The following is a 24217-nucleotide window of genomic DNA, read 5'->3' as shown; positions in this document are numbered from 1 at the left end:
GATTATTTGTATCGACATCTCTCCCATCTTTAAAAGGTTTTCTTCCCCCTCCATTAGCTTCCCTATTTGTATTTTTTCCTTTATCACAATCAGCTCCTTGATAGACTGGTCTGTATTGCCTCTCTGATGTCTCTTTTTCAGGCTGCAGTCGGGCTTTCACTGCAATAGTGAACTGCTCGTGTTAAGCTCTCCAGTGACCTCCATGTGCTCAGCCCTTATCTTACTTACTTATCAGCAGCCTTTCCTCTGCTGTCACTTACTTCTTTTTGAACCCCTTTGATGTTTCTTGTTCTGTTTTCTCTTGTCTCCCACTGTCTGAATGTTACTGTGCACATCAGACTGTTCTCTTTGCCACCGTTGTCATTCTGTCTACTCTCACGGCTCTAAATATTGTGAATTCCAACATTTGGGTTTTTAGTCCCAACTCCAGACATGTGTTGTCATGCGAGGAGTTACGTGAGGGAAGTTATTTACTGTCTCCACTTGGAGGCCCAGTAAACACTACAAAGTCCCTGTGGCCAATCTTGAGTGCCACATATTCCCCCTGGTCTTTCCCACCTCCGTCGGTGGCAACTCTGTTCTTCCTGTTAGTCACTCAAGCCAAAACCTTTATAGTGATTCTTACCTCCTCTTCCCCGCCCCCCCCCCACCCCTTACTCCAGTTCTGATCCATCTCTGATCTCTTGTCATATCTTCTGACTCTACCTTCAAAATACACCAGAACATGATCACTTTTTTGCCCTCTCCCACTGCCACCTCCTGGTCCAAGCCATGTTCTCTTGGGTCTTGACTAGATTGTGGCAGTAGCTGCCCACTGGTCTGCTTCTGCCCTTGTCTGCCTTCAATATAACACTTGATAACTTCAGCAACTTAAATGAAATGGAAAAATTTGTTGACACAAACTATCAAGCTCATTCAAGAATAGATAACCTGAGTGGGTTAAAAAAAAGGAAGAGAGAATCTGAGTAGCACTATATTTATTAAAGAAACTAAATTCTAGTTAAAAGCCTTCCAACCAAAAAAATCCCAGGCCCAGTTAGGTCCATAGGTGAAGCCTACCAAACATTTAAGGAAGAAATAATACCAATTCTCTATAAACTCTTCCAGAAAATAGAAAAAGAGAAGATATTTCTCAACTTACTGTATGCTGCTGACATGATTCTGATACCAAGACTAGACAAAGATATTATAAGAAAAGAAAATTTCAGATCAACATCCCTCATGACTATAGGCACAAAAATATTCAACACGATTTTAGCAAATTGAATGTAGCTATGTTTGTGTGTGTGTGTGTGTGTGTGTGTGTGTGTGTATTTGTGTGATGACAAAGTAGAGTTTATCCCAGGAATGCAAGTTGAGTTCAAGTTTAAAAATTAATCCATGTAATTTAACATGTCAAAGAAGTAAAACTATATAACCATCTCAATAGATACAGAAAAAGCATTTCATAAAATTAAATATCTATTCATGATTGTGAAAATTCTGCATAGACTAGAAATGAAAGGAAACACCCTCAATCTGATCAAGGATATTTATGAAAAACTTTCAGTGATTGACACACTTAACAAAGACTGACTCTGTTCCCCCTAAGATCAAGAACAAAGGAAGGATGTCTACTGTGACCATTCTTGTTCAACATCATACTTTAGGTTCTTGCCATTGTAATTAGTTAAGAAAAAGAAATAGGAGGCATACCAATTGGAAGGGAAGAACTAAAACTGCCTCTATTCACAATTGATGCGATCATCAATGGAGAAAATGTGAAAGACTCTAATAAAAAGTTAATAAAACAGAAGCATCTGCAAGCCAAGGAATGTCAAGGATGGCTGGGAACCACCAACATCTAGAAACAGGCAAGGAAGGATTCTTCATCAGAACATTTGGGGGGGTGGGCACAGTGATGTGGATACCTTGCTTTTGAGCTTCTGGCCTCCAGAACTGAAATAATAAATCCCTGTTGTTTCAAGCCAGTAAACAAAAGTTTCTAAAACTAATAACACAAGTATAGCAAAGTCACAGGATACAAGATCAATACATAAAAAGTAAATGTGTTTCTATATATTAGCAATTAGGAATTGAAATGGAAAAAATTTCCATTAAATTTGCACCAAAAACATGAGATACTTCTGTGTTGCTGTATAACTCTAAAAAGTATATATGTGAGATTTGTATGTGGCAGATTTCAGAACATTGACTGAAAGAATCAAAGAAGACCTAAATAAATCAAGCACTGCCTCATCTTCATGCATTGGAAGACTCCATATTTTCATGATGTCAGTTCTTCCCATATTGAATAATAGAATAAATGTTAACCCAGTCAAAATCCTTGCAGCCTTTTTAGGTAGAAATGTCCAAATTGACTCTGAAATGTGTGTAGAAAAGCAAAAGACCTTGAGTAGCAAACAATTTTGAAAGAAGAACAAAGTTGGAAAATTCACTGTACCTGAATCAAATACTTTGTATGAAGCATGTTAATCAAAGTGTGTAGTGTTAGTGACAGGACAGAGACATAAGTCATTGCAACACATAGAGACTCACCCTCACATTTCAATGGGTTTTTGGTAAGTTGTAGAGGCGATTAATGGAGAAAAGATAATTATTTCAACAAATGGTACTGGAAAAATATAGACAACTATATGCTAAAAAAAGGAGAGACATCTTGACATTTAGTATCTTAGTCTGCTTGCGTTGCCCTAACAAAATACTATAACTCAGTGGCTTAAACACAGAAATTTATGTCTCACCGTCTGGAGGCTGAACGTCCAAATCAAGGTGCTGGAAGATAGGTTTCATTGTGGGGCCTGGTCACCGTCTCACCGTGTGCTCATGTGGTCTTTCCTTGAGTGCGTGCAGAGAGTGAGCGAATTTTCTGGTGTCTCTTCTTATAAGGACACTAAATATGGGTCAGGGCCCCACCCTTATGACTTCATTTCACCTTAATTATCTCTTCTAGGCCTTATCTCCAAATACAGTCACAATGAGGGCATACATACAAAAAAACCCTACACCTACATAAAAAACATATAAGCAAATGTTTACAGCTTTATTTCATAATCACCTCAAAATGTAAGCAACTCAAATGTCCACAACTGGTGAATGGATAAACAAACTGTGGACTATCTGTACAATGAGGTAGTACTCAGCATTCAAAAGAAACAGACTTCTGATACATTCAGCAACATGGATGGATCTATATGCATCATGCTGAGTAGAAAAAGTCCTACTCAAAAGCCAATACACCACCGATGATGTTGTTTGTGTGACATTCTGGAGAAGGCAAAACAACCAAGACCGAAAACACATCAGCGATGGGATGGATGGGAAGAGGATAAGGGGTCAGCTACAAAGGGATCAAACAGAGGAACTTTGGCAGTGGTGCGTGTACCATGTCTCTATTGTGGATACATGGTTTTAGGCATCTACCAAAATTCACAGAATAGGATGACTAAAAAGGGTGAATTTCATTGTATGTATGTTATACCATAATAAACCTGATTGTTTAAAAAAAAAAAAAAAGATAAACTCGAGTATTCTATCCCTCTGTTCAGCCCCCTCTGCTGCATCCCATCTCAACATCCGCTCCCTTGCATTCCCTGCCCCCCCACCCCCACCCCACCATGAGCCTTGCCGTCCTGGCTCATTGTGTAACACACTAAGGCCTTTGCACTGCCTCATGCCTTCCTGCCTACAGGGTCTTACATACATGCCATCTTCTCGTGAGACCTTTCCTGACTACCATGTCCAAAATCCCTCCCTCCTTGGCTTTTTCTGCACCCAACATAACTGGATTTTAACTTACTGCCACTTTATTGTTAATAAAAGCCACATCATGCCACAAAGGAAGCTCCTTTGTTTTTGTTCCATCACCTAGAACAGTACCTGGCATGTGGTGGGTGTTCCCTCAGTAGTTCTGAATGGGTGGACGCATGGGTGGATGAATGGCTGGACTGCCACCGAATTCCGAATTCCGTCTCGGCTCCCAGGGCCTACACACACACACGTGCCTCTGTCTGTAGGCAGGCAGGAGGAGCTCTGACAGCCGCCATGATGGTGTTTCTTCCTGCTTGGCCTTTCTCCTAGCATTGTGTTTGCCCCACATCCCTCCCCACACCACACCTCTCCCCGCCTACCCCAGCTTGGCCTGCTTCCCCAAGGGGGCTATGGGATAGCTCCTTATATATTTCTTCTCCTCCACACCCTTGTCCCATCCTAGCTGGCACAAAGCAGCATCAGTGTGATGCAGAGTTGAGGAAGGAGATTTCCTCCGTGTGGGCCAATCTGCCCCAGAAGACCCTGGATTTACTGGTGCCACCTCATAAACGTAAGTGAAGGCAGGAAATTCCCCATCCTCATGCCCCTTTCGTGTCCCACCCAGAGGCAGAGCTGGGAGGCCTGGGCCAGGGCAGCCTTGTAGATAGTCTAGACCTTGTTTCCACCTGCAGGGAAAACAGTCTTACAAGTGAGTGCACAGGGGCTGTGGGAGGGGGTGACCTGGGATTTATTCTGTGGCCACAGCCACCCACACTCCTGGTGGGGTGTATATGTCAAAAAGCCCAGGGAAAAGCAGGGAGACTCCTACAGTCAGAGATGCCAAAAAGGACGATGTGCTTAAAGATTAAACTCCACATCCACTCTTTTGGGAGGAGATTGAGGGCCCTGTGGAGATAGTCACTGCAGCTCCAGGGGTTATGTGCTGTGTCAGGAAACTCCATGTGGGGACTGTGCAGCTTTGGCCAAGCCCTGTGCTTCTGTCTGAATATGTCCAGGAGTCCGCATGGCGGGAGCTGTTTCCTCAGCGCACTCCACCCTGCCTTCCTCCTTTAGATTCCATCCTCTATTTTCTCTCCTTCCAGCTGACGAGATGACAGTGGGGAAAGTCTATGCAGCTCTGATGATATTTGACTTCTACAAACAGAACAAGACCACCAGAGACCAGATTCACCAGGCCACTGGAGGCCTATCCCAGGTATCAGGTTCCAAGATTTCCAAGAAGTAAATCTGAGGCTCTGGCACCCTTCAGTTGTTTGACAGCGAGGGAACCCACACCCTTCTTGGAGATTGCACAGCGGGAAAAGGAAGATGAGAGGTTTCTGCAGCCGCCTCCGCTCTCTGGCCCCAAAGTCAGAAGCTCCATACAGCCTGTATTCTTCCCAATGGCTGGTCTCTTGCTGGTACTGGGGATCCCCTGACTTGAGAGCTAGTGTTCAGGAACAGAAAAGGGGCTGAGAACAGAATCCCCTGGAGATACCACTTTTTTAAGTGGTAGAGGAAAGAAGTTTGAAGAATGCTTGAGGAGGAGGTTTGAGGAAGTCCCTACACACAGGCAGGGACCAGAGAGATTTAAACTGATGGGTCCTGGGTCATGATTTCTTCCACTCATGACTCTGACTGAGCTGGTTTGGGGGCCCATCTTCCCAATGTCATCCATCAAAGATAATAACTTTCCCACACAGCCAAAATATCAGTGACCACATGCAGACTCTCTGTCTAGAAAGTGTCCATCTGGTGTCCAGAGTTTATAGGGACATTCACCCACCTTGGGAATGGGAATCTGGGGCTCATGCAGCCTCTGTCAGTCCACTTTGATGATGAGATGAGGTCTTTTTACCATTTGTAATTGGATGTAGTCTCCAGATTTTGTAGGTAGGGAAGCAGAGGCTCCAAGAAGTGAAATTACTTTTCTGAAGTCACTCACAGTCCGGGTTTGGAGTAAGCCTGCCTCATATGGCAGCCCTCATAGGGCTGGGGGTAGGGCAGAAGGAGCCACAAGCCATGTTGTGGGCTCAGGGCAGCTTTCTGGGGCACCTGCCTCTGCCCTAGAGCTCTTCCTCTTCTTTGTGTCCCTTGTGCAGATGGGCCCTGTGTCCCTCTTCCACCCTCTGAAGGCCACCCTGGAGCAGACACAGCCGGCCGTGCTCCGAGGAGCCCGGGTGTTCCTTCGGCAGAAGAGCTCTGCGTCCCTCAGCAACGGTGGGGCAGTGTGAGTACCAGGCCCCAGGGTGTGCGGTGCAGGGAGGAAGGTCCTCCACCTCTCAGAGGGGCTCCTTGTAGGCAGTGCTTCAGGACAGGCAGCCCTTGTCCCATCGCCCCTTTGGGGGGATCAGCTCTACCATCCACCCTGCACCCACCTCCCACCAGATGGTGCTGCCTGAGAGCTTGTCCTGCTCTGCTGCTGGAGCGGTCTCTGTGGTGGACTCCAAAGCTCATTCCTGAAGTGTTAAGTGGGTGCCTCTGACAGCACTGAGGTCCAAGGATTTAGACAGCTGATGATTCCCAGTCACCTCCCGCTGTTCGTGCCCATTTGTCTTTCCAGTGAGGAGCCTTTGCTTCCTCCCTAGCCTTTGGTGCCTGCCGACCACTGCGAAATTTTTTGTTTCCTCCTCAGTCCTCACCCCTGTCTGTTGATGGCCTATTTGTGTTCTCAACTTCCGAACTCCTCTGAGACATTTTCCCTCTCATATCTCCATTCTGGTAGTGATTTCTGAAACAACTATATTTTGTAGGCAAATTGTTAATATCCTTTTCACCTATCCCCTAACTCTTGCTGTAGTAATTCTTGGTATTGAACCACCCAAAACCAAGTGTTATAACAGTCACCTTTCTTGCACCGTGGAGTGCTGAAAGGTGGTACCTGGCAGGCAGGTTGGGCCTGGCCATCTCACTGGCCAAAGCAAATCAGTGGCCGAGCGCACAGTGGGACATGAGCTCTGCGTCACTGAGCAAGGGCTGAGGCGCGGGGCCTATACCAGCCCGGGCACAGCATGCATGGTGAGAGCTCCCAATGTCTTCCTCTCCTGGACATGTTTTGGACATTCTTTTCTGAAGCCTGGTTGTGGGTCATGGAGTGTTAATCAGGTAGGTTTTGCTGAGGAATAAACTGCTATAACTTAGTGGTGTGTTACTTCTCACATTCAGGGGCCAGCTTGGCAGCTCTTGGGTCCTGGGCCCGGGCTAGCTCGCCTGGGCCTGGTGGACCCATGAGATGTCTTTCTGGATCGTTCTAAGCCAGATTTCAGTTCAGGAAAAATGAATGTTACTTATTTTCATGGTTCTAATTTTTATAGAATCAGCTACCACTCCCTTTTATTGCAAGTGAGCCAGTACCCACCCAGTCAGCCTGGACCAGGCAGTTGGGGCATTTACTGTGCCGTCTGATGCTGGTACACGTGCAGCTGGCTTCCGCATGGAGTGACCTCAGGGGTCACAAGGCCTGGAGGTCCAGCTTCCATTCTCCTGACTGGGCCTCCTGACAGGGGCAGCCATCCCCAAGGCAGCAGCAGCTCCAAATAGCACACCACAGGGTAGATGCCTGTTATCAGTGTGGCCAGCTGAGGCCAGCAGACTCCATCTCAGAGCTCAGAGTGTGATTGATGCCATGCGACCTGTGTGAGTGAGAGTGTTTCCATTGCTTCACTGGACATGGGAACAAGCAGTAATCCAGGCCAATGCTGGTCAGTTTCGATGCCACGTGGGAGATGTACACCGATAGAGTGAGGTGGAGTACATGGACTGGGGAAGGCCTCCTCCAAAATGTGACACTAGATCTGAAGGGCAGAAAGGCCTCCATGGCTGGAGGTTGGGGAAGCAGGGAGGTGGCAGTGAATTTGGAGGTGAGGAACAGGAGGAACCCTCAGGAGGGAGCCGAGGGCCAGCAGAGGCAGGATGTCCTTACTATGATACATCACATACACATGTGGCCTTGTCCTGGCCAAATGCCATTCATGCTCCCACTACACATGTGAGGCCCCGTCTAGGGCTGAGGAACCTGCTGCTTGTCCACAGGCCAGGAAGTTGTGGGCCCAGACTTCCCTCTGTTCCTGCCTGCTCTAAGCCCTGGACCTGGGTCCACATCCCTTGTTTTGCAGCCACTGGAGAGTGCCTGCACTTGAGGGGCTTTATGGCTCTGGGATTCCTCTAGCCCAGAGCAGAAAGGGCCAGTGTAGGCTCCTGGTGGGTCAGAGCCAGGTCCTTGGTGGGCATGTGGTGCCCCATAGACTTCTTAGGCAACAGGACAGTCCTCTCTTCACAGACAAACCCAAGAGAGTGGCATCAAGGAGTCTGTCTCCTGGGGCACTCAGAGGACCCAGGAGGTACCCTATGAGGCAAGGACACCCCTGGAACGTGGCCACTCTACAGAGATCCCGGCGGTGCATCCAGGAAAACCGGTGAGGGCTCTCAGGGCTAGGTATTGAGGCTGGGGATGGGGGGTGAGACAGGGATGGTGGTAGATGGCAGGAATGGTGTGGGGGAGAAGGTGAGAGTGGAGGGGAGGTGGGTGTGACTGTGGGCTGCTGTATGCCCAGGCTGTTGATGTCCAGATGCAGAGCATGGCCCTGAGAGGTCCTGACGGGGAGCCCCAACCTGGGCTGGAGAGTCAGGGACGAGCGGCCTCCATGCCCCGCCTGGCTGCAGAGACCCAGGTGGGTAGTCTTGGAGGGTCAGGGTTGTGGGAGGGTTGGGGACTGGGGCATGAGGAGACCTGGCATAGGGAGGGCTTGTGTCCCATGCGAAGCCTCCCCACCTGTGCTACAGCGTGGGCACTGTCAGCCCTGTTGGGTCCTCCCAGAACGCCGTGATGGTCTCAAGACGTTCAGCCAGATTCCATTGAGGCCAAGAGTCCCCACCGCTCACTTGTGTTCAGCCTCCCGTCAGGGCACTGGGGCCTCCACCCTCCGGCCCTGTGTCCCTGACCCAGCCTTTACCTCTCTCTAGGACATACCTCTCCCACCCCAGCCCGCACCTTCCCCCCCAAATGCACACAGTACCTCACACCTTGGTCCTCCCTATTTCCCCTTGAGGCTCCAAGGGTGACCTGCCCTGCTTTTTCTCTAGACACTGGAGGTGGCACCGCCTCCCTCCCCTGCTCCTTCTGGGATGCTTTGACTATGGAGCAGGAAGCTCCAGGGCAGGGAGGCTGTGGGCCCTTTCACAAGGTCTCAGAGAGGGGTCTGCAGACCTGAGGCTGTGTCAAGGGGCTCTTCTTTCACTTGCTGGGAGGGTGAGGGCCTCTGAAGGGACATGACCTTTGGTGTTTCCCTGGGGCTGGCTCTATTCCTGCCTCCTTTTGTGGTTCCTGGTTCTACGCATCTAAATTGACTTTCGTTCTCGAAACTTGTCTTTGCCTCCCACTGGTGGTGGCTCCTGTCCTTTTCCCCTTCCTGATCCTGGCCAGCTGGGCATCCATCCAACTTGAGGACACCCAGCAGGGGCTGTGGATCAGCTCTACTTGGAGGGCGCATTTCCTCAGGTCCTGATTTCAGCCCCGGGGCAAGCAGCCTCATGGCCCTGGGCCAGCTGAGCCCTCACACTCAGCCGGTCCTCAGAGTTCTTCCAGCCAGGCCCACAGCCTCCCTCTTCCTGGCATCCCCTCTGTCCGCCAGGGATGCTGAGGCCAACAGGCTGCCTGGGCCCTGCCCGGCCTGGCAGACACAGAGAGCACCTTGTGCAGTGTGCTCTGAGAGAAAGGGTGGGATTCGGCGGGGAAGAACTTTCCCGAGAGAGGGAGTGCCATGGCTGCTGCCAGCCACCCTGGAGCCTGCCCCAGGTCCCCCTCGCAGGCTGTGTGCCAACCCATGTCCTGCCCGCCTGCAGCCGGCCCCTGACGCCAGCCCCATGAAGCGCTCCATCTCCACGCTGGCGCCCCAGCGCCCCCATGTGGCTCATCTCTGCAACGCTGCCCTGGACCGCGCCCCAGCCAGCCATGCTGTGCCCCACCACCACCACCGCTGCCACCGCCGCAGGGACAGGAAGCAGAAGTCCCTGGAGAAAGGGCCCAGCCTGTCCGCAGACGCAGATGGCGGTGCGTGAGAGGGGTCCCCTGAGTGGCCATGGCCTGAGGCAGGGGTCTGAGACCATGTTCCATTTTTGCCTCACGTACAAGCAACCCGGAGTAGGGGGTGGCGAGTCCTAGGTCTGGGGACCAGGCAGGACCACCCACCCACCTCAGCTCTTCCCTGGGTCCCCCTGCTGGTCCTGGGGACCAGGTCTGGGGTGGGGGGGAGTCTGTCTCCCAACCTGGCTCTCTGTGCTGATTTCTCCTCTTCCTGGCCAGCACCCAGCAGTGCTGCAGGGCCGGGGCCACCCCCGGGAGAGGGGCCCACAGGCTGCCGGCGGGAGCGTAGGCAGGAGCGTGGCCGGTCCCAAGAGCGGAGGCAGCCCTCTTCCTCCTCCTCGGAGAAGCAGCGCTTCTACTCCTGTGACCGCTTTGGGGGCCGTGAGCCCCTGCAGCCCAAGCCCTCCCTCAGCAGCCACCCCACATCACCGACAGCCGGGCAGGAGCCAGGACCCCCGAGACAGGTAAGACATAACCCCCCCCCCCACACTGCCCCTCCTCACAACCCTCCTGGGCCTATGCTCTGAATCCCCCTTCATGTCCTGGTGCCCAGGCCCAAGTCTGCACCCCCCCCTTTCTCACCCCATTCCTCCCCCAGCAGCCCAACCCTCCCCTCCCAACTGCCTTGGACTGGCCTCTGGTCTCTCTCTCCTCTCCCTGGACTTGCCTGTCCCCCTTTGTCACCTACCATTCCCTGACTGCCACCCCAGGCCTAGCCAGCACTATGTGTCTTCCCCCCACCGCATGCCCTACCCGTCCCCCTCCCAGGGCGCCTGCCCCTCTTCAGGCTTCTCACCACCACCTTCGTGGTTCCTACTTGCACTGGCCTCTGTCCATTTGGTCTGGTCCTTTGATTTTTATTTGCTCTATTCTGTTTTCTTGTAGGGTGGTGGTTCAGTGAATGGGAGTCCCTTGTTGTCAACATCAGGTGCTAGCACCCCTGGCCGCGGTGGGCGGAGGCAGCTCCCCCAGACTCCGCTGACCCCCCGTCCCAGTGTCACCTACAAGACGGCCAACTCTTCCCCTGTCCACTTCGCTGGGGCGCAGACCAGCCTCCCCACCTTCTCCCCTGGCCGGCTTAGCCGTGGCCTTTCTGAACACAACGCCCTGCTCCAGAGAGACCCCCTCAGCCAGCCTCTGGCTGCTGGCTCTCGGATCGGCTCCGACCCTTACCTGGGGCAGCGTCTGGACAGTGAGGACACTGTCCGCGCCCAGCCTGAGGACACGCTCACCTTCGAGGAGGCTGTGGCCACCAACTCGGGGCGCTCCTCCCGGACTTCCTATGTGTCCTCCCTGACCTCCCAGTCCCACCCCCTCCGTCGCGTGCCCAATGGCTACCACTGCACTCTGGGACTCAGCTCGGGCGGCCGGGTTCGGCACAGCTACCACCACCCCGACCAAGACCACTGGTGCTAGCTCGCTGCACCGCCTCCACCACACACCTGCTCAGCGGGCGCGTTCCAGTCGATGAGTTTTATCATCCACGCTGGGCTCCCAGGGACGCTCAGGGGCACCAATGCGGGGGCAACAGCCCCTGGGAGGAGGGGCCTCGCCTTTGGGGCCAGCTGGGGGGAGGCCCCACTTCTCCCCCCCTCCTCTTTGACGCTGGACCAATTCCTAAAGCCCTTTTGGAGAGGGACGTGGCTCTCTCTATCCCCTCGTATGCTGCCTGCCTGGGTCTCATACCACAGACCCTACACGGGAAGTGGCTGCATGTGCTGAGTAGGACCCTGCCAGTCTGAATCCTGTGTGATGGATCCCAGCATCTGGGGTGTGTGCCTAGAGCCATTTTTAGGAGGTCTGAATCTTGTGGAGACCATCCTTTATTCAAGTGTGTGGTACAGAGGAGCCCAGCATGTTTAAGAGCCTGGCAAGACAACACAGTTGACAGTCAACAGCAGCAGCCTTGGGAGCCTGCTTTTGGCTCCATGCAAGTCTTGTCCGCGCCCACAAACACACACATGTGTGGCATTGCCCTTTGTACCTGGGACAGCAAATGGACACTAGAAGTACACTCACACACTCTCTGTCCTCTCCCAGATGCTGTCATCCCTGACAGGGACCAAATCTGGAAACCATTCTTGCTGTTGGTTTTGGTTTTTAATCACGACACCCTTCCCTCTTTTGTCAGTTCCATATACTTGACCTAGAAAAAAAAGAAAACCAGAAAAATGGGGAAGGAAATAGTAATATAACTTAAAGAAAAAAATCCAACCTGTAGGAAGCTCTCAGCTCTTCAGTGTGTGTGTGTGTGTGTGTGTGTGTGTGTGTGTGTGTGTCTTGTGCGAGGCAATGCTCTTGTGTCCAGCCCGGGTGGTCCCCCAGTGACCCCTGGCTCCTGCTGCTCTTGACCAAGTGCCTGACTTCCGAGCCCTCTCGTGCCAGGCTCCTGGGGGCGGTGATGTGAGGCCTGTGTGGTGGGTTTTGTGGAAACAGTTCCAAATATCAACCAAGTAGAAAGCTGCTGTCAATGGAGAACACTCATATAACATCCAGGAGGAGGTTATAGGTGGAAATGAAGTGACCATTTCCCCGTTTTCCTCCCACCAGCATGAGAGTTTCCTGGGAAGCCACAGAGCAGGGTAGAGCGTGTCCTTGTATGGGGGGTTTTCAGTCTGTTCTACATCTGAATCTCAGGGATGGGATGCCTGCCAAAGGGGGCATGATGTCTGTTGTCGTGAAAGTTTCTTTTCAGATAAGGCCAGAGGGAGGGAGAGGTGGTGGGAAGAGGGAGAGGTGGGAGCAGTGGAGTTGGAGCTGTCGGGGCAGGAGTGAGGGCCTGTGTTTGAGCAGATGCGGGCACTTGGGATGTCCTGACTGAAATGAGGCCCAAACTCGGAGGAAGCGATTGGTGAAGGAGAACCTTGGCTACTGCGGCTCAGATGGGAGTTTCTGAAGCCCAGCACTGTGTGTGGCACGAGACCTGGGAAAGCGGGAAACAAAAGAGAAATCCAACCTCATGGCCATTCTCAAAAGGGAAAGACCATAGTTAGGAGGCTGTGCATAAAACACTGGGACACCTTTTGTTTTGTGAACAAAGGGAACGTTTGGATGATGTGATTCTGGTGCATCCTCCCTGTTTGGAAATGTCAGATGATCTCTTTGCTGGATCATTTGAGTGTTCCCATTGGCTTTTACCCCATGACTCACCTTGAAGAAACTTGGCCTGTGATGTGTGTGTGCGTGTCTGTGTGTGGAGGTGTGTCCTAGTGAGTGGATGTCGTTAACCCATAGGGCTATGCAACAAAAGACACACATTTAATAGAAATAAATCACGTAAGACCGCCACCTGTTCTAGGGTTTCAGCATGATTGTGACCAAACCATTTTATAGAATTTCCTTACTGGAAGGCACAACACTCTGAAACTTTAAGATTACAGAGTATTTTACTGCAATAGGAAATAATAAACTGGAATGGAATCTCAGACTGTGCATGAGATCGCTGTGCTCCTGTTGCAAAGCAGAAGGACCTGTATTTTGATACTGATGTTTCATCTCTGGCCCGTGTTATTTTGAATGTATCCATTCTGTGCAGAACCACAGCTACTTTCCTGGCCATGTTGGGTGGAGAATCACTGTTCTAGCCCCACACAGCCTCACCACTTTGTCTGGATTCTTCTAGACACTGGAATTGGTGAAAACTACAGGGAGTGGGGGAGGAGATACTGTGTCCTGTTTTCCTGAATTTGGGTTTTGTTTCTGTATTGTCTCTTTTCAGCTATCCTATGTTTCCACTGAGATCTCATAGTGAGTTGCCAAATTTGAAATGCATTAACCAGTTGTCTGCATCTGGACCAGTCAAGCAGTGGCTGTAGTTTGAATAAGTTATGTGTGCATGTAAAATATATACATATATACATATATACAAGTATGTGCATGAAAATGTATATCTTCGTACTTTTTGATACAATGTATTCATTTGTTAATTTTTAATTATATTTGATATAAATCAAAGGTTTGTTGCAAAACTTTATATTTAAGAACAGTGTTAAAAAAATACCCAAAAAGAAGTCCCAACCATGCAACACAACTGGGGCCTGCTTTAAAACAATCCTGTGATTGATGAGTTTGCTGCCTGAGTAATATTGATCACCCAGACTTTGGATTCTGCTATTGTTTCTACAATGACATTTTGTATGAATCAAAGTCCTTGGATTAAAATAAAACTTAGCAAAAAATCAAAAATAAACCCCATTCTGCTGGGTGATGTATGTGAGGGCTGTGGGAATCAACAATCAGTGAGTCCACGAGAGGCAAGGCCACCTCCATGGGCATGTGGGCAGGATTCTACAGTTGAGGAGGTCTCAGGAGAAAATGAGAATCCCCTAAAACTTGTTTGGTTCTGTTCACAATGCAAGTGTGGATCAGCCTGAGAATCTGGGTGGGGTTAGGGTTAGGGTCATGGGTTGGGGTCAAGGCCAGGCTTGAGATGGGGGTCAGGGTCTGGATCAGGGCCAGGGTTTAGGTTAGGGTTAAGCATAACTGGCTTGCTTTCCCCTCCTCCATCTCTGTGGGCCTCTGCAGGATAGACAGGCCTCATCCAGGGTCACATATGCATCAGAGGTTGAGCTGGAGCATTGGTTTTCTGCCCCTCAGTCCTAGGCTCTAACCCAAGAAAAGCAAAATGTCCACCTGGTTGCTGACTGTTTCAGATCCAACTCCACCCCAGCCAAGGGTTATGGAGGGCCTCAGAGGTCATACAGGGTTCTTCCACCCTCCCACCTGGGAAGGGTGCTGCTGGCCCCACTCTGCCTGGGGTGCCCCAGGTTCTAGCACAGCTGCGGCCCACAGGGCACTCAGTAGACATGTGTGGCTTGATACAGAACTGGCTGCAGTGGCCTACCACCCGCCACGTGCGCCTTCCTGAAGGCCTGTGAGGCCCTACCCACGCCGGCTGGACCCTTCATCCTATCCGAGTGATCAGCAGTGAATAGCAGGCAGGACAAACCTTGGCCTCTGACCATCCAGGCAGGCATCTGTGGTCCTCCAGCTCAGGCCAGGCAGGGTCTTGACACCCCCCATGGCCAATTACTTAGCTGTGCTGCTATGCAGTATAATAGGTCCGTGGGCAGTATAGGCAGCCCTGAGGGATGTTTCTGTTCCCAATGTCTGTGTGGTTGAGACAAGTGCCTCCTCTCTCTCAGTCTCTTAGCTTGCCAAGGGAAGCAATGACCCTCCAAATGTGAATGTGGCCCTGGCCACAGCAGGCATACAGCAGACTGGCCCTGCAGTCCTTTGGCCTCCCAATTTGACATGCGTACTTGTTAAGAATCAAGGGCATGGGAGCAACTGTGTCTCCAGTGGGCAGTTTCTCACTGAGGCTGTGTGGTCTCAGAGAACCATGTGCATGACCCACGGACCGTAGCCTCCAGAAAGCCTGCCAAGTGTGGATTTATGGTGTAGAATAATCCTTGAACCTCCCACTGCTTCACTGAGAAATAATTTCCTTACCATCCTCACATTTGATCCCTGCTCTTTGTTTTCTTTTGTTTTTATTATTAAAATTAAAAAATTTTTTTTGGAGAGTGAGAGAACACGTATGACAGGGGGCAGAGGGAGAGAGAGAGATAAAGAGAGAGAATCTTAAGCAGGCTCCACGCTCAGCACAGAGCCCAACGTGGGGCTTTATCCCATGGCCCTGGGATCATGATCTGAGCCAAAATCAAGAGTTGGACGCTTAACCACCTGAGCCACCCAGGCGCTCCTGATCTCTGCTCTTTATAAAGGAAGGAGATAAGACTGGAAAACAGGCCAGTTTGTTCTTTGGGAGTGGGTGATTAATGTGGTCGGGGGGGGGGGCCGGTTTGAATCCTGGGCTTCCTCCTCCCAGGGACATGAGTGAAGTCTGTGTGCCTTCCAGTTTCTGAGATTTGAGCACCTGATGCCTAAGGCAGGAACCTTGAGTTTAGTACCAACAATGCTAAACACTTTTGCAGAAAGTGGAAGAGTGTTTTGCCTTCGTGGGAGTCCAACAAGAGCACTAGATGGGCAACTGCAGTCCCTGACCCCAAGAGAACCCCTTCCTTCCCTGGACTTCGGATTCCACAGCTGCGTTGTCAGCCATTGGTGATGCGGAATCTGGTACCTTCCCAACCCGGCATCCGTTGTCATGCCCAAGTCCAGCACTTATCTTTCCTTTCGGAACTGTCTCACCTGCCTCCCATCCAAACAGTTCCCAGAGGGCAGCCCCCACATTCCACCCACCTTGAAGATGGGCATATGGTCCAAGTCTAGCCAACCCCATGCTCCATCCCCTGGGTGCTCTGATGGATTCAAGGATGAGAATGTGACCCAAGACAGGCCAAAGACACTTAAAGCCATGACTTTTTGTGGAACCGAAGAGAAAGAGAAACCCTTCCTAAGAGAATGGACAGTGAGTGGGTGTCAGCTTGGAGTTGCTGGAGGCCCCAGATGCAGTGAGGCAGACCACGCATAAGGCACATAGCAGGATGGAGGGTTGGAGAGGGTCCAGGTAACATTGTGAGAGTGTGAGCCCCTGGGCCTGCCAGATTCAAACACTCTTAATTTGCCACTTGCAAGTATTGATTTATTTCTATGATTAAAAAATATTAATTCATTTTACTTCAGTAAGTGTGTCCAGTTCCTTGCCATCCAAAAATGTGCTAGCTGACACATCACAACCAACGATCCCTGAGATTCCCTGTGCACACTTCTTCACTGGGTGGGCCATGGCTGGGGGAGATGAAGAGAGTGGGCGGAGTCAGGTCTCAGGAGAGCTCCAGAACAGCTCTGTCCCTGTTCCTTCTCCGTCCTGGGAGAGGAAAACCCTAGAACAGTGAGAGGAGAACTAACAGGAGAAAGAGGCCCCTGGATGACTAATTGCTCTGTTTGTATTTTCCATATTTTAGGGTCCGTCTTGTTAATGTGTATTTTTAGCAGGAAACCACTCATCTCCTCTAGGTTTCTGCTCTGATGCAATAGGTTTCTCTTATTTGACCTTTAATTTCTACTCTTCTATTTTTCTACAGAATGGCGGGAATATACTATGCAGAGCCCATACTGTAGGAGAAGGGAGTTAGCTCCACCTCCTTGATGGATGGCTGTCTAAATCTATTATGTGGAATTTGCTAGGAAAGGTCTATTCAACACATTTGTAAAAAAAAAAACAAAACAAACAAAAAAAAAACACACACCTATGCAATCTGTTAATAAAAATGCAGCCAAGTAATTTAAAGGATCCCATTGGCTTCACTGAACAATTAATGAAGCAGGCAGCATCCCATCTAGCAAATAGAAAGGAGCTCCTTTGAGTTACAGGGAAGGAAATGTTTTTAAAGGCAGAGAAAGAACTGAAAAAAAGAAAATCATCAGCAAAGGATGCATTGTTTTAGGCAAGGTCACCATTCCAAGGGGGACTGAAGGGGCCATTCAGTACATTTTCCAGGTTGACTGGTTGAAGGTTACCTGGGGCGTGTGTGTATGAAACTGCAGTTAGATTAGGTAGTAAGTCTTGGTTTGCTGAGTCTCTGAACATAGTGACTACACTTTTGGGCCCATGGTTTTCTAACTTTTTCTTTCTTTCTTTCTCTCTCTCTCTTTCTTTCTTTCTTTCTTTCTTTTTCTTTCTTTCTTTCCAGTGTGGACACCCAGTAGTCATATTCCAGCACTACGGTGTTTGGCTGCTGATTCATTCCTGCTTGGCCACTGAGAGCACTTTCTACTGGCTCCTCCTGTTTTCCTTTGACATATTTCCATCTTTATGTGGGTTTTCTTGGTAATTCCTTACTTTCTGATATTCAATATTATCCTGGATCCTATATTTACTGTCTCAGTCTCGGTGTCAGCAATGTCTTCAAGGAGCCCTGGTTCCTTTCATTAGAGAATGGTGTTAAAAAACTTAAATGTGGGAGCTAAATGTGTTCATTGGACAATTCAGGGAAATATATGTACGTATTCCAACCTATGTATACACACCTAATTGTAAAGTTTTCTATGTGGAAATGTCTGTATCTATATTAAGCTAAAGATGAGTTTACACTGATGTCTCCAACCTGGTCCACCATCACACAGACATTGTGATCTTCTCCCTTTGCTGGTCTGTAACTTCCCACTCCAGTAGTGAGAAACCTGACTCCCACCACCTGCCATTTAAGTAATTCATTGCTCTGTTCCAGATCACAGCTGTAGAGTTTTCAGAACTGTTGGCTACCACCCTGATGGGAAAGAACTTTATGAAATAGAGTCCACTATTTATGTACAGTACATTTTTCCCTTTGTCCATAGATTCCATTCACTTCCAAAGTTACTTAGGTCAGCACCTTTTGCCACACAATTTACAGTGAGATCCTCCCCCCACCAATACATCCTAATATGGTTAGATTATTTGTCACAGTCTGTATCTCCCTGAAGGGGAGGAAGAAAATATCCTTGGTCCTTCCAAGGTTCTTCCAACTGGACAAAAAAATGAAATTGACCTGAGACAGAGCCTGGATTCAGGGCTTGAACTCACAGACCGTGACATCATGATCTGAGGCGAGGTCGTGAGTTTCTGAGCAAGGTTTTTCACAAAGTAGAAGTTTTAATTTTAGGAAGTTCATGTTACCAATTTTTTTCTTTTGTGTAATGGCTTTTGGTGTTGTGTGTTAACACTCCTCACTGAACCCAAGGTCATGGAGATTTTCATGTCTTCTTTTTGTTATTTTGATAGTTTTTAATTTCATTTTATTAAAAAATTTTAAAATGTTTACTTGAGAGAGAGAGGGCACACAAGCAGGGGAGGGGGCAGAGAGAGAGAGAGAGAGAGACAAAATCTGAGGCAGACTCCAGGCTCTGAGCTGTCAGCATAGATCCCAGTGTGGGGCTCCAACCCACCAACCGGGAGATCATACCTGAGCCGAAGTTGGACGCTTAACCGACTGTGCCACCCAGGCGCCCAGATAGTTTTGCATTTTAAATTTATCTACAATTTTGAATGTATTTTGGTGTAAGTTGTAAAGTATATGTCTGCATTTCATTTAATTCCATATGGTTTCCAATTAATTGTTTCTATTTCTGGGGACGTCGGGGGATACTGGGCTCCATTTCAGTTAGAACTTCCAAAACGGAACGGATTCAGCGGGCCCAGGGGAGGGGTTGGTGCCTCCACAGAACTGAGGGCACCTGCACTATTGCCACCGCCTGCAGGGGGCGCCCGAGCCCCACTTCCTGACGCCGGGGCGCGCAAGCGCGTTCAGCCCGCCTCCTGCCTGACAGGAGCTCCTCTTCCTCAGGACCCGCTGTGGGGGATTCTGGCGGACGTGGGTCCGCGTCCTGGTCGACAAGAACCCTGTCTCCTCAGGACCCGCCGCGGGAGGGGCAGGTGACGAGAAAGCCAGGCCGGGGGAGGAGGAGCTTTCGGAGCGGGGACGCTGAGGTGGGCGGTGTTCAGGGGACCCGGCGGAGAAGGGCCCGGCGCGGCATCGTGCACGGTGACACTCTATCCCCCGCAGGGCTGTGCGTGCGGCCCTCGGGTCTTCCTGCTCCGGGGCCGCGGGGCCGCGCGTCCGTCTTCCTGCTCCGCGCCGACTCGGTTCCCGCCGCGTCCTCACGCGGTTCGCGGTCCGGGAGCAGGTGCGGGCGGTGCTCGGGTTCCCGCCTCTCTGGCTGCGCGGGGTCCGTTGCCCCTCCGCGCGCGTGTCGCGGTGTCTGTCCCGTGTCTGTGACGGCGCCACTGAGAGTTCGGTGCGACGGCCACGGATCTGCAGATCGCTCCGGGCAGGACGGACGTGGTCACAGGGTCGGGTCCTCCATGTCCAGGAGCACAGAGTGGCTTTGCTTTCTTGTGCGTCTTCGTCCGTTTCTGTCCCCAGTGTCCTGTCCTCGGAGAGCACGCCTGTCACCTCCTTGCTTAGATTTCCCCTCGGCCACGCCGTTCCTTCTGCTGCGGTTGTAAATGGGACCGTTTCCTACTTTCTCTTTCCGACGGGTCGTCAGGAGTGTGCAGATGTGCACGTGGTGTTTGTGTGCTGATCTCCTATCCTGCGAGTGTCCTCATTTATTCTGTTTACTTTGGAAATAACACCAACAGGTAAGTTACCAGCAAAAGTGGGTTTATTCCCCAGCAGCGGAGAATTGCCATCGGGGCCCAGCAAGCTGTGGCAAACCGCGGCCAGGTGGGGAGCACGCGGAGAAGAACGCTGCTTCGTGAGGAGGAAGTTGGGAGGGTGGTTTTAAAGCGAAGTCCGCAGGAGGAAAGCAGGGGTACAGGAAAAGCAGGGGTACAGGACAGGGCCGAGCAGCAGGGGCAGTGGATTTCCTGTAGGGTTAGGGTAAGGGTTGGAGTTAGGGTTAGGGTTTAGGATTAGGGTTAGGGTTTAGGTGTTAGGGATACGGGTTAGAGGTTAGGGTTTAGGGTTTATGGTTTAAGGTTAAGGTTAGCGTTAGAGGGTTACGGTTAGGGTTAGGGTTGGTGGTCGGGGTAGGGTTAGTGTTTAGATTACGGTTTAGGGTTAGGGTTAGTTGTGGGGTTAGGGTTAGGGGTTAGGGTTAGGGGTTAGGGTTAGGGTTAGGGGTTAGCGGTTAGGGGTTAGGGTTAAGGTTAGGGTTGGGTTAGGGGTTAGGGGTTAGGGTTAGTGTTAGGGATTAGGGGTTAGGGTTAGGGTTTAGCGTTAGGGGTTAGGGTTAGGGGTTAGTGGTTAGGGTTAGGGTTAGAGGGTTAGGATTAGGGCTAGTGTCAGGATAGTGTTAGGTTTAGGGTTTAGGGTTTAGGGTTTAGGTATTAGGGTTAGGGGTAGGGTTAGGGGTTAGGGGTTCGGGTTCGGATTAGGGTTAGGGTTAGCTCCCAGGAGGTCCAGGTGCCGAACCCACAGAAGGGCTGTGGTCTCCCATACGGGCTCACTTGAGGGCACAAGTGTCGGTGCCGGTCAGAAACCGACTTGGGCTGCCAAGGGCACACATGTCGATCGGCCCCTGGTCGAGCAGGCCTCCGGAATCCTCCCGGGCAACTGTACCCCTGCCAGGGAAACGACATGTGAGCTTCCCGGTTCCATGCCGAGTCAGCCTGCACTGCTTCTGGACCTCAGACGAGTGATGTTGTCAGACGTTGGAATTGGGTCCCAATGGGGAGAGAGCCTTAGCTAGGGTTAGGGTTCGGTCCAGGGACGTCGCCAGGGCCGAAGCGACTCCAGTCTCGTGATCTCCCCGGAGGGCTGAAGTGAGGGCCCATGCCAGAAGGTGGCTCATTGCAGGGTTATGGATCGAGGCAGGCTTACGTTTCGGTGGAGGGTCCCAGTTCGGGGTAGGGTTAGGGTTAGGGTTACGTCCCAGGAGGCTCCAGCCACAGAAACCACAGCAGGGCAGCAGTCTCCCCGAAGGGCTGAGTTGAGGGCACAAGGGACGGTGCCGGTCAGGATCCCTCTTTGACTGCCAAGGCCACACACGTCGATCACCCCTGGTCGAGGAGGCCTCGGGAATCCTTTCGTGAGCTGCAGCCGCCACGGGGAAATGACAGGATGAGCTTCCAGGTTCCTTGCCGAGTCAGCCTGCACCGCTCCTGGACCCCAGGCGCGTGATGCTGTCAGACGTTGGAATTGGGTCCACATGAGGAGAGAGCCTTAGCTAGGGTTAGGGTTCGGGCCAGGGACGTCGCCAGGGCCGAAGCATCTCCAGTCTCGTGATCTCCCTGGAGGGCTGAAGTGAGGACCCAAGCCAGAAGGCGGCTCAATTGCAGGGTTAGGGATCGAGGCAGGCTTAGGTTTCGGTGGAGGGTCCCGCTTCGGGGTAGCGTTAGGGTTAGGGTTAGCACCCAGGAGCATCCAGGCGCAGAACCCACAGCAGGGCAGTGGTCTCCACGAAGGGCTGAGTTGAGGGCACAAGGGACGGTGCCGGTCAGGATCCGTCTTTGGCTGCCAAGGCCACACTCGTCGATCCGCCCCTGGTCGAGGAGGCCTCCGGAATCCTCACGGGCAGCTGCAGCCCGGCCTGAGAAACGACATGGGGAGCTTGCAGCTTCCATGCCGAGTCAGTCTGCACTGCTTCTGGACCTCAGACGAGTGATGTTGTCAGACGTTGGAATTGGGTCCCCATGGGGAGAGAGCCTCACCTAGGGTTAGCTTTCGGTCCAGGGACGTCGCCAGGGCCGAAGCGACTCCAGTCTCGTGATCTCCCTTGAGGGCTGAAGTGAGGGCCCGTGCCCGAAGGCGGCTCAACTGCAGGGTTAGGGATCGAGGCAGGCTTAGGTTTCGGTGGAGGGTCCAGGTTCGCGGTAGGGTTAGGGTTTCGGTGAGGTCCCAGGAGGCTCCAGGCGCCGAACCCCCAGCAGGGCAGTGGTCTCCCCGAAGGGCTGAGTTGAGGGCACAACGGACGGTGCTGGTCAGGAACCGTCTGTGGCTGCCAAGGCCACACACGTCGATCGGCCCCTGATCGAGGAGCCTCCGGAATCCTCTCGGACGGCTGCAGGCTGGCCTGGGAAACGACATGGGGAGCTTCCAGGTTCCATGCCACGTGAGCCTGCACCGCGTCTGGACCGCAGACGCGGGGTGCTGTCAGATGTTGGAATTGGGTCCCCATGGGGAGAGAGCCTTAGCTAGGGTTAGCGTTCGGGCCAGGGACGTCGCCAGGGCCGAAGCGACTCCAGTCTCGTGATCTCCCTCGAGGGCTGAAGTGAGGGCCCATGCCCGAAGGCGGCTCAACTGCAGAGGTTAGGGATCGAGGCAGGCTTAGGTTTCGGTGGGGGTCCCGGTTCGGGGTAGGGTTAGGGTTAGGGTTAGCACCCAGGAGGCTGCAGGTGCCGAACCCACAGCAGGGCAGTAGTCTCCGCGAAGGTCTGAGTTGAGGGCACAGGGGACGGTGCCGGTCAGGATCCATCTTTGGCTGCCAAGGCCATACACGTCGATCGCCCCTGGTCGAGGAGGCCTCTTGAATCCTCACGGACAGCTGCAGGCTGGCCTTGGAAACGACATGGGGAGATTCCAGCTTCCATGCCGAGTCCGCCGGCCCCGCATCTGGACTCCAGGCACGTGATGTGGTCAGACGTTGGCATTGGGTCCCATGGGGAGAGAGCCTTAGCTAGGGTTAGGGTTCGGGCCAGGGACGTCGCCATGGCCAAAGCGACTCCGGTCTCGAGATCTCCCTCGAGGGCTGAAGGGAGGGCCCGTGCCAGAAGGCGGCCCAATTGCAGGGTTAGGGATCGAGGCAGGCTTAGGTTTCGGTGGAGGGTCCCGGTTTGGGGTAGGGTTAGGGTTAGGGTTAGCACCCAGGAGGCTCCAGGCGCCGAAACCACAGCAGGGCAGTGGTCTCCGCGAAGGGCTGAGTTGAGGGCATAAGGGACGGTGCCGGTCAGGATCCGTCTTTGGCTGCCAAGGCCACACTCGTCGATCCGCCCTGGTCGAGGAGGCCTCCGGAATCCTCACGGGCAGCTGCAGCCGGGCCTGGGAAACGACATGGGGAGCTTCCAGCGTCCATGCCGTGTCCGTCTGCACCTCTTCTGGACCTCAGACGAGTGATGTTGTCAGACGTTGGAATTGAGTCCCCTTGGGGAGAGAGCGTTAGCTAGGGTTAGGGTTCGGTCCAGGGACGTCGCCAGGGCCGAAGCGATCTCCAGTCTCGTGATCTCCCTTGAGGGCTGAAGTGAGGGCCCGTGCCCGAAGGCGGCTCAATTGCAGGGCTAATGGTCGAGGCAGGCTTAGGTTTCGGTGGAGGGTCCCGGATCGGGTTTGGGTTAGGGACAGGGTTAGCTCCCAGCAGGCTCCAGGCGCCGAAACCACAGCAGGGCAGTGGTCTCCGGGAAGGGCTGCATTGAGTGCCCAAGGAACGGTGCCGGTCGGGATCCGTATTTGGCTGCCAAGGCCGCACACGTGAATCGGCCCCTGGTCGAGGGGACCTCCGGAAACCTCTCGTGCTGCTGTAGCCGGGCCTGGGAAACGACATGGGGAGCTTCCAGGTTCCATGCCGGGTCAGTCTGCACCGCTTCTGGACCTCAGACGACGTGGTGTTGTGAGACGTTGGAATTGGGTCCCCATGGGGAGAGAGCCTTAGCTAGGGTTAGCGTTCGGGCCACCGATGTCGCCAGGGCCGAAGCGACTCCGGTCTCGTGATCTCCTTCGAGGGTTGAAGTGAGGGCCCATGCCAGAAGGCGTCTCAATTGCAGGGTTAGGGATCGAGGCAGGCTTAGGTTTCGGTGGAGGTTCCCGGTTCGGGGTAGGGTTAGGGTTAGGGTTAGCTCCCAGGAGGCTGCAGGCGCCGAACCCACAGCAGGGCAGTAGTCTCCGCGAAGGTCTGAGTTGAGGGCACAGGGGACGGTGCCGGTCAGGATCCATCTTTGGCTGCCAAGGCCATACACGTCGATCCGCCCTGGTCGAGGAGGCCTCTTGAATCCTCACGGACAGCTGCAGGCTGGCCTTGGAAACGACATGGGGAGATTCCAGCTTCCATGCCCAGTCCGCCGGC

At 52.3% G+C, this 24217-nt stretch overlaps 1 protein-coding gene across 9 annotated transcripts in view; it reads left to right on the top strand.

The window, feature by feature from the left end:
• The window catches only part of CACNA1B (calcium voltage-gated channel subunit alpha1 B), a 189793-nt gene extending 176595 nt beyond the window's left edge, over positions 1 to 13198 (top strand). For 8 of the 9 annotated variants that reach the window (XM_053204274.1, XM_027051022.2, XM_053204275.1 and 5 more), the window contains 8 exons: positions 4214 to 4321; positions 4854 to 4966; positions 5853 to 5980; positions 8030 to 8165; positions 8304 to 8420; positions 9592 to 9799; positions 10052 to 10296; positions 10718 to 13198. In XM_053204274.1, the coding sequence (XP_053060249.1) occupies positions 4214 to 4321; positions 4854 to 4966; positions 5853 to 5980; positions 8030 to 8165; positions 8304 to 8420; positions 9592 to 9799; positions 10052 to 10296; positions 10718 to 11248 (1586 nt within the window). In that variant the 3' untranslated portion in view covers positions 11249 to 13198. The other variant, XM_053204279.1, reaches the window with a different exon arrangement.
• Positions 13199 to 24217: the final 11019 nt, after the last annotated feature.

This window comes from Acinonyx jubatus, chromosome D4, assembly GCF_027475565.1.
Source record: "Acinonyx jubatus isolate Ajub_Pintada_27869175 chromosome D4, VMU_Ajub_asm_v1.0, whole genome shotgun sequence".
In the NCBI taxonomy this organism is placed as follows: Eukaryota; Metazoa; Chordata; class Mammalia; order Carnivora; family Felidae; genus Acinonyx; species Acinonyx jubatus.
The sequence above is the reverse complement of the archived record's forward strand: the minus strand, read 5'-3'. Positions and strand labels throughout refer to the sequence as shown.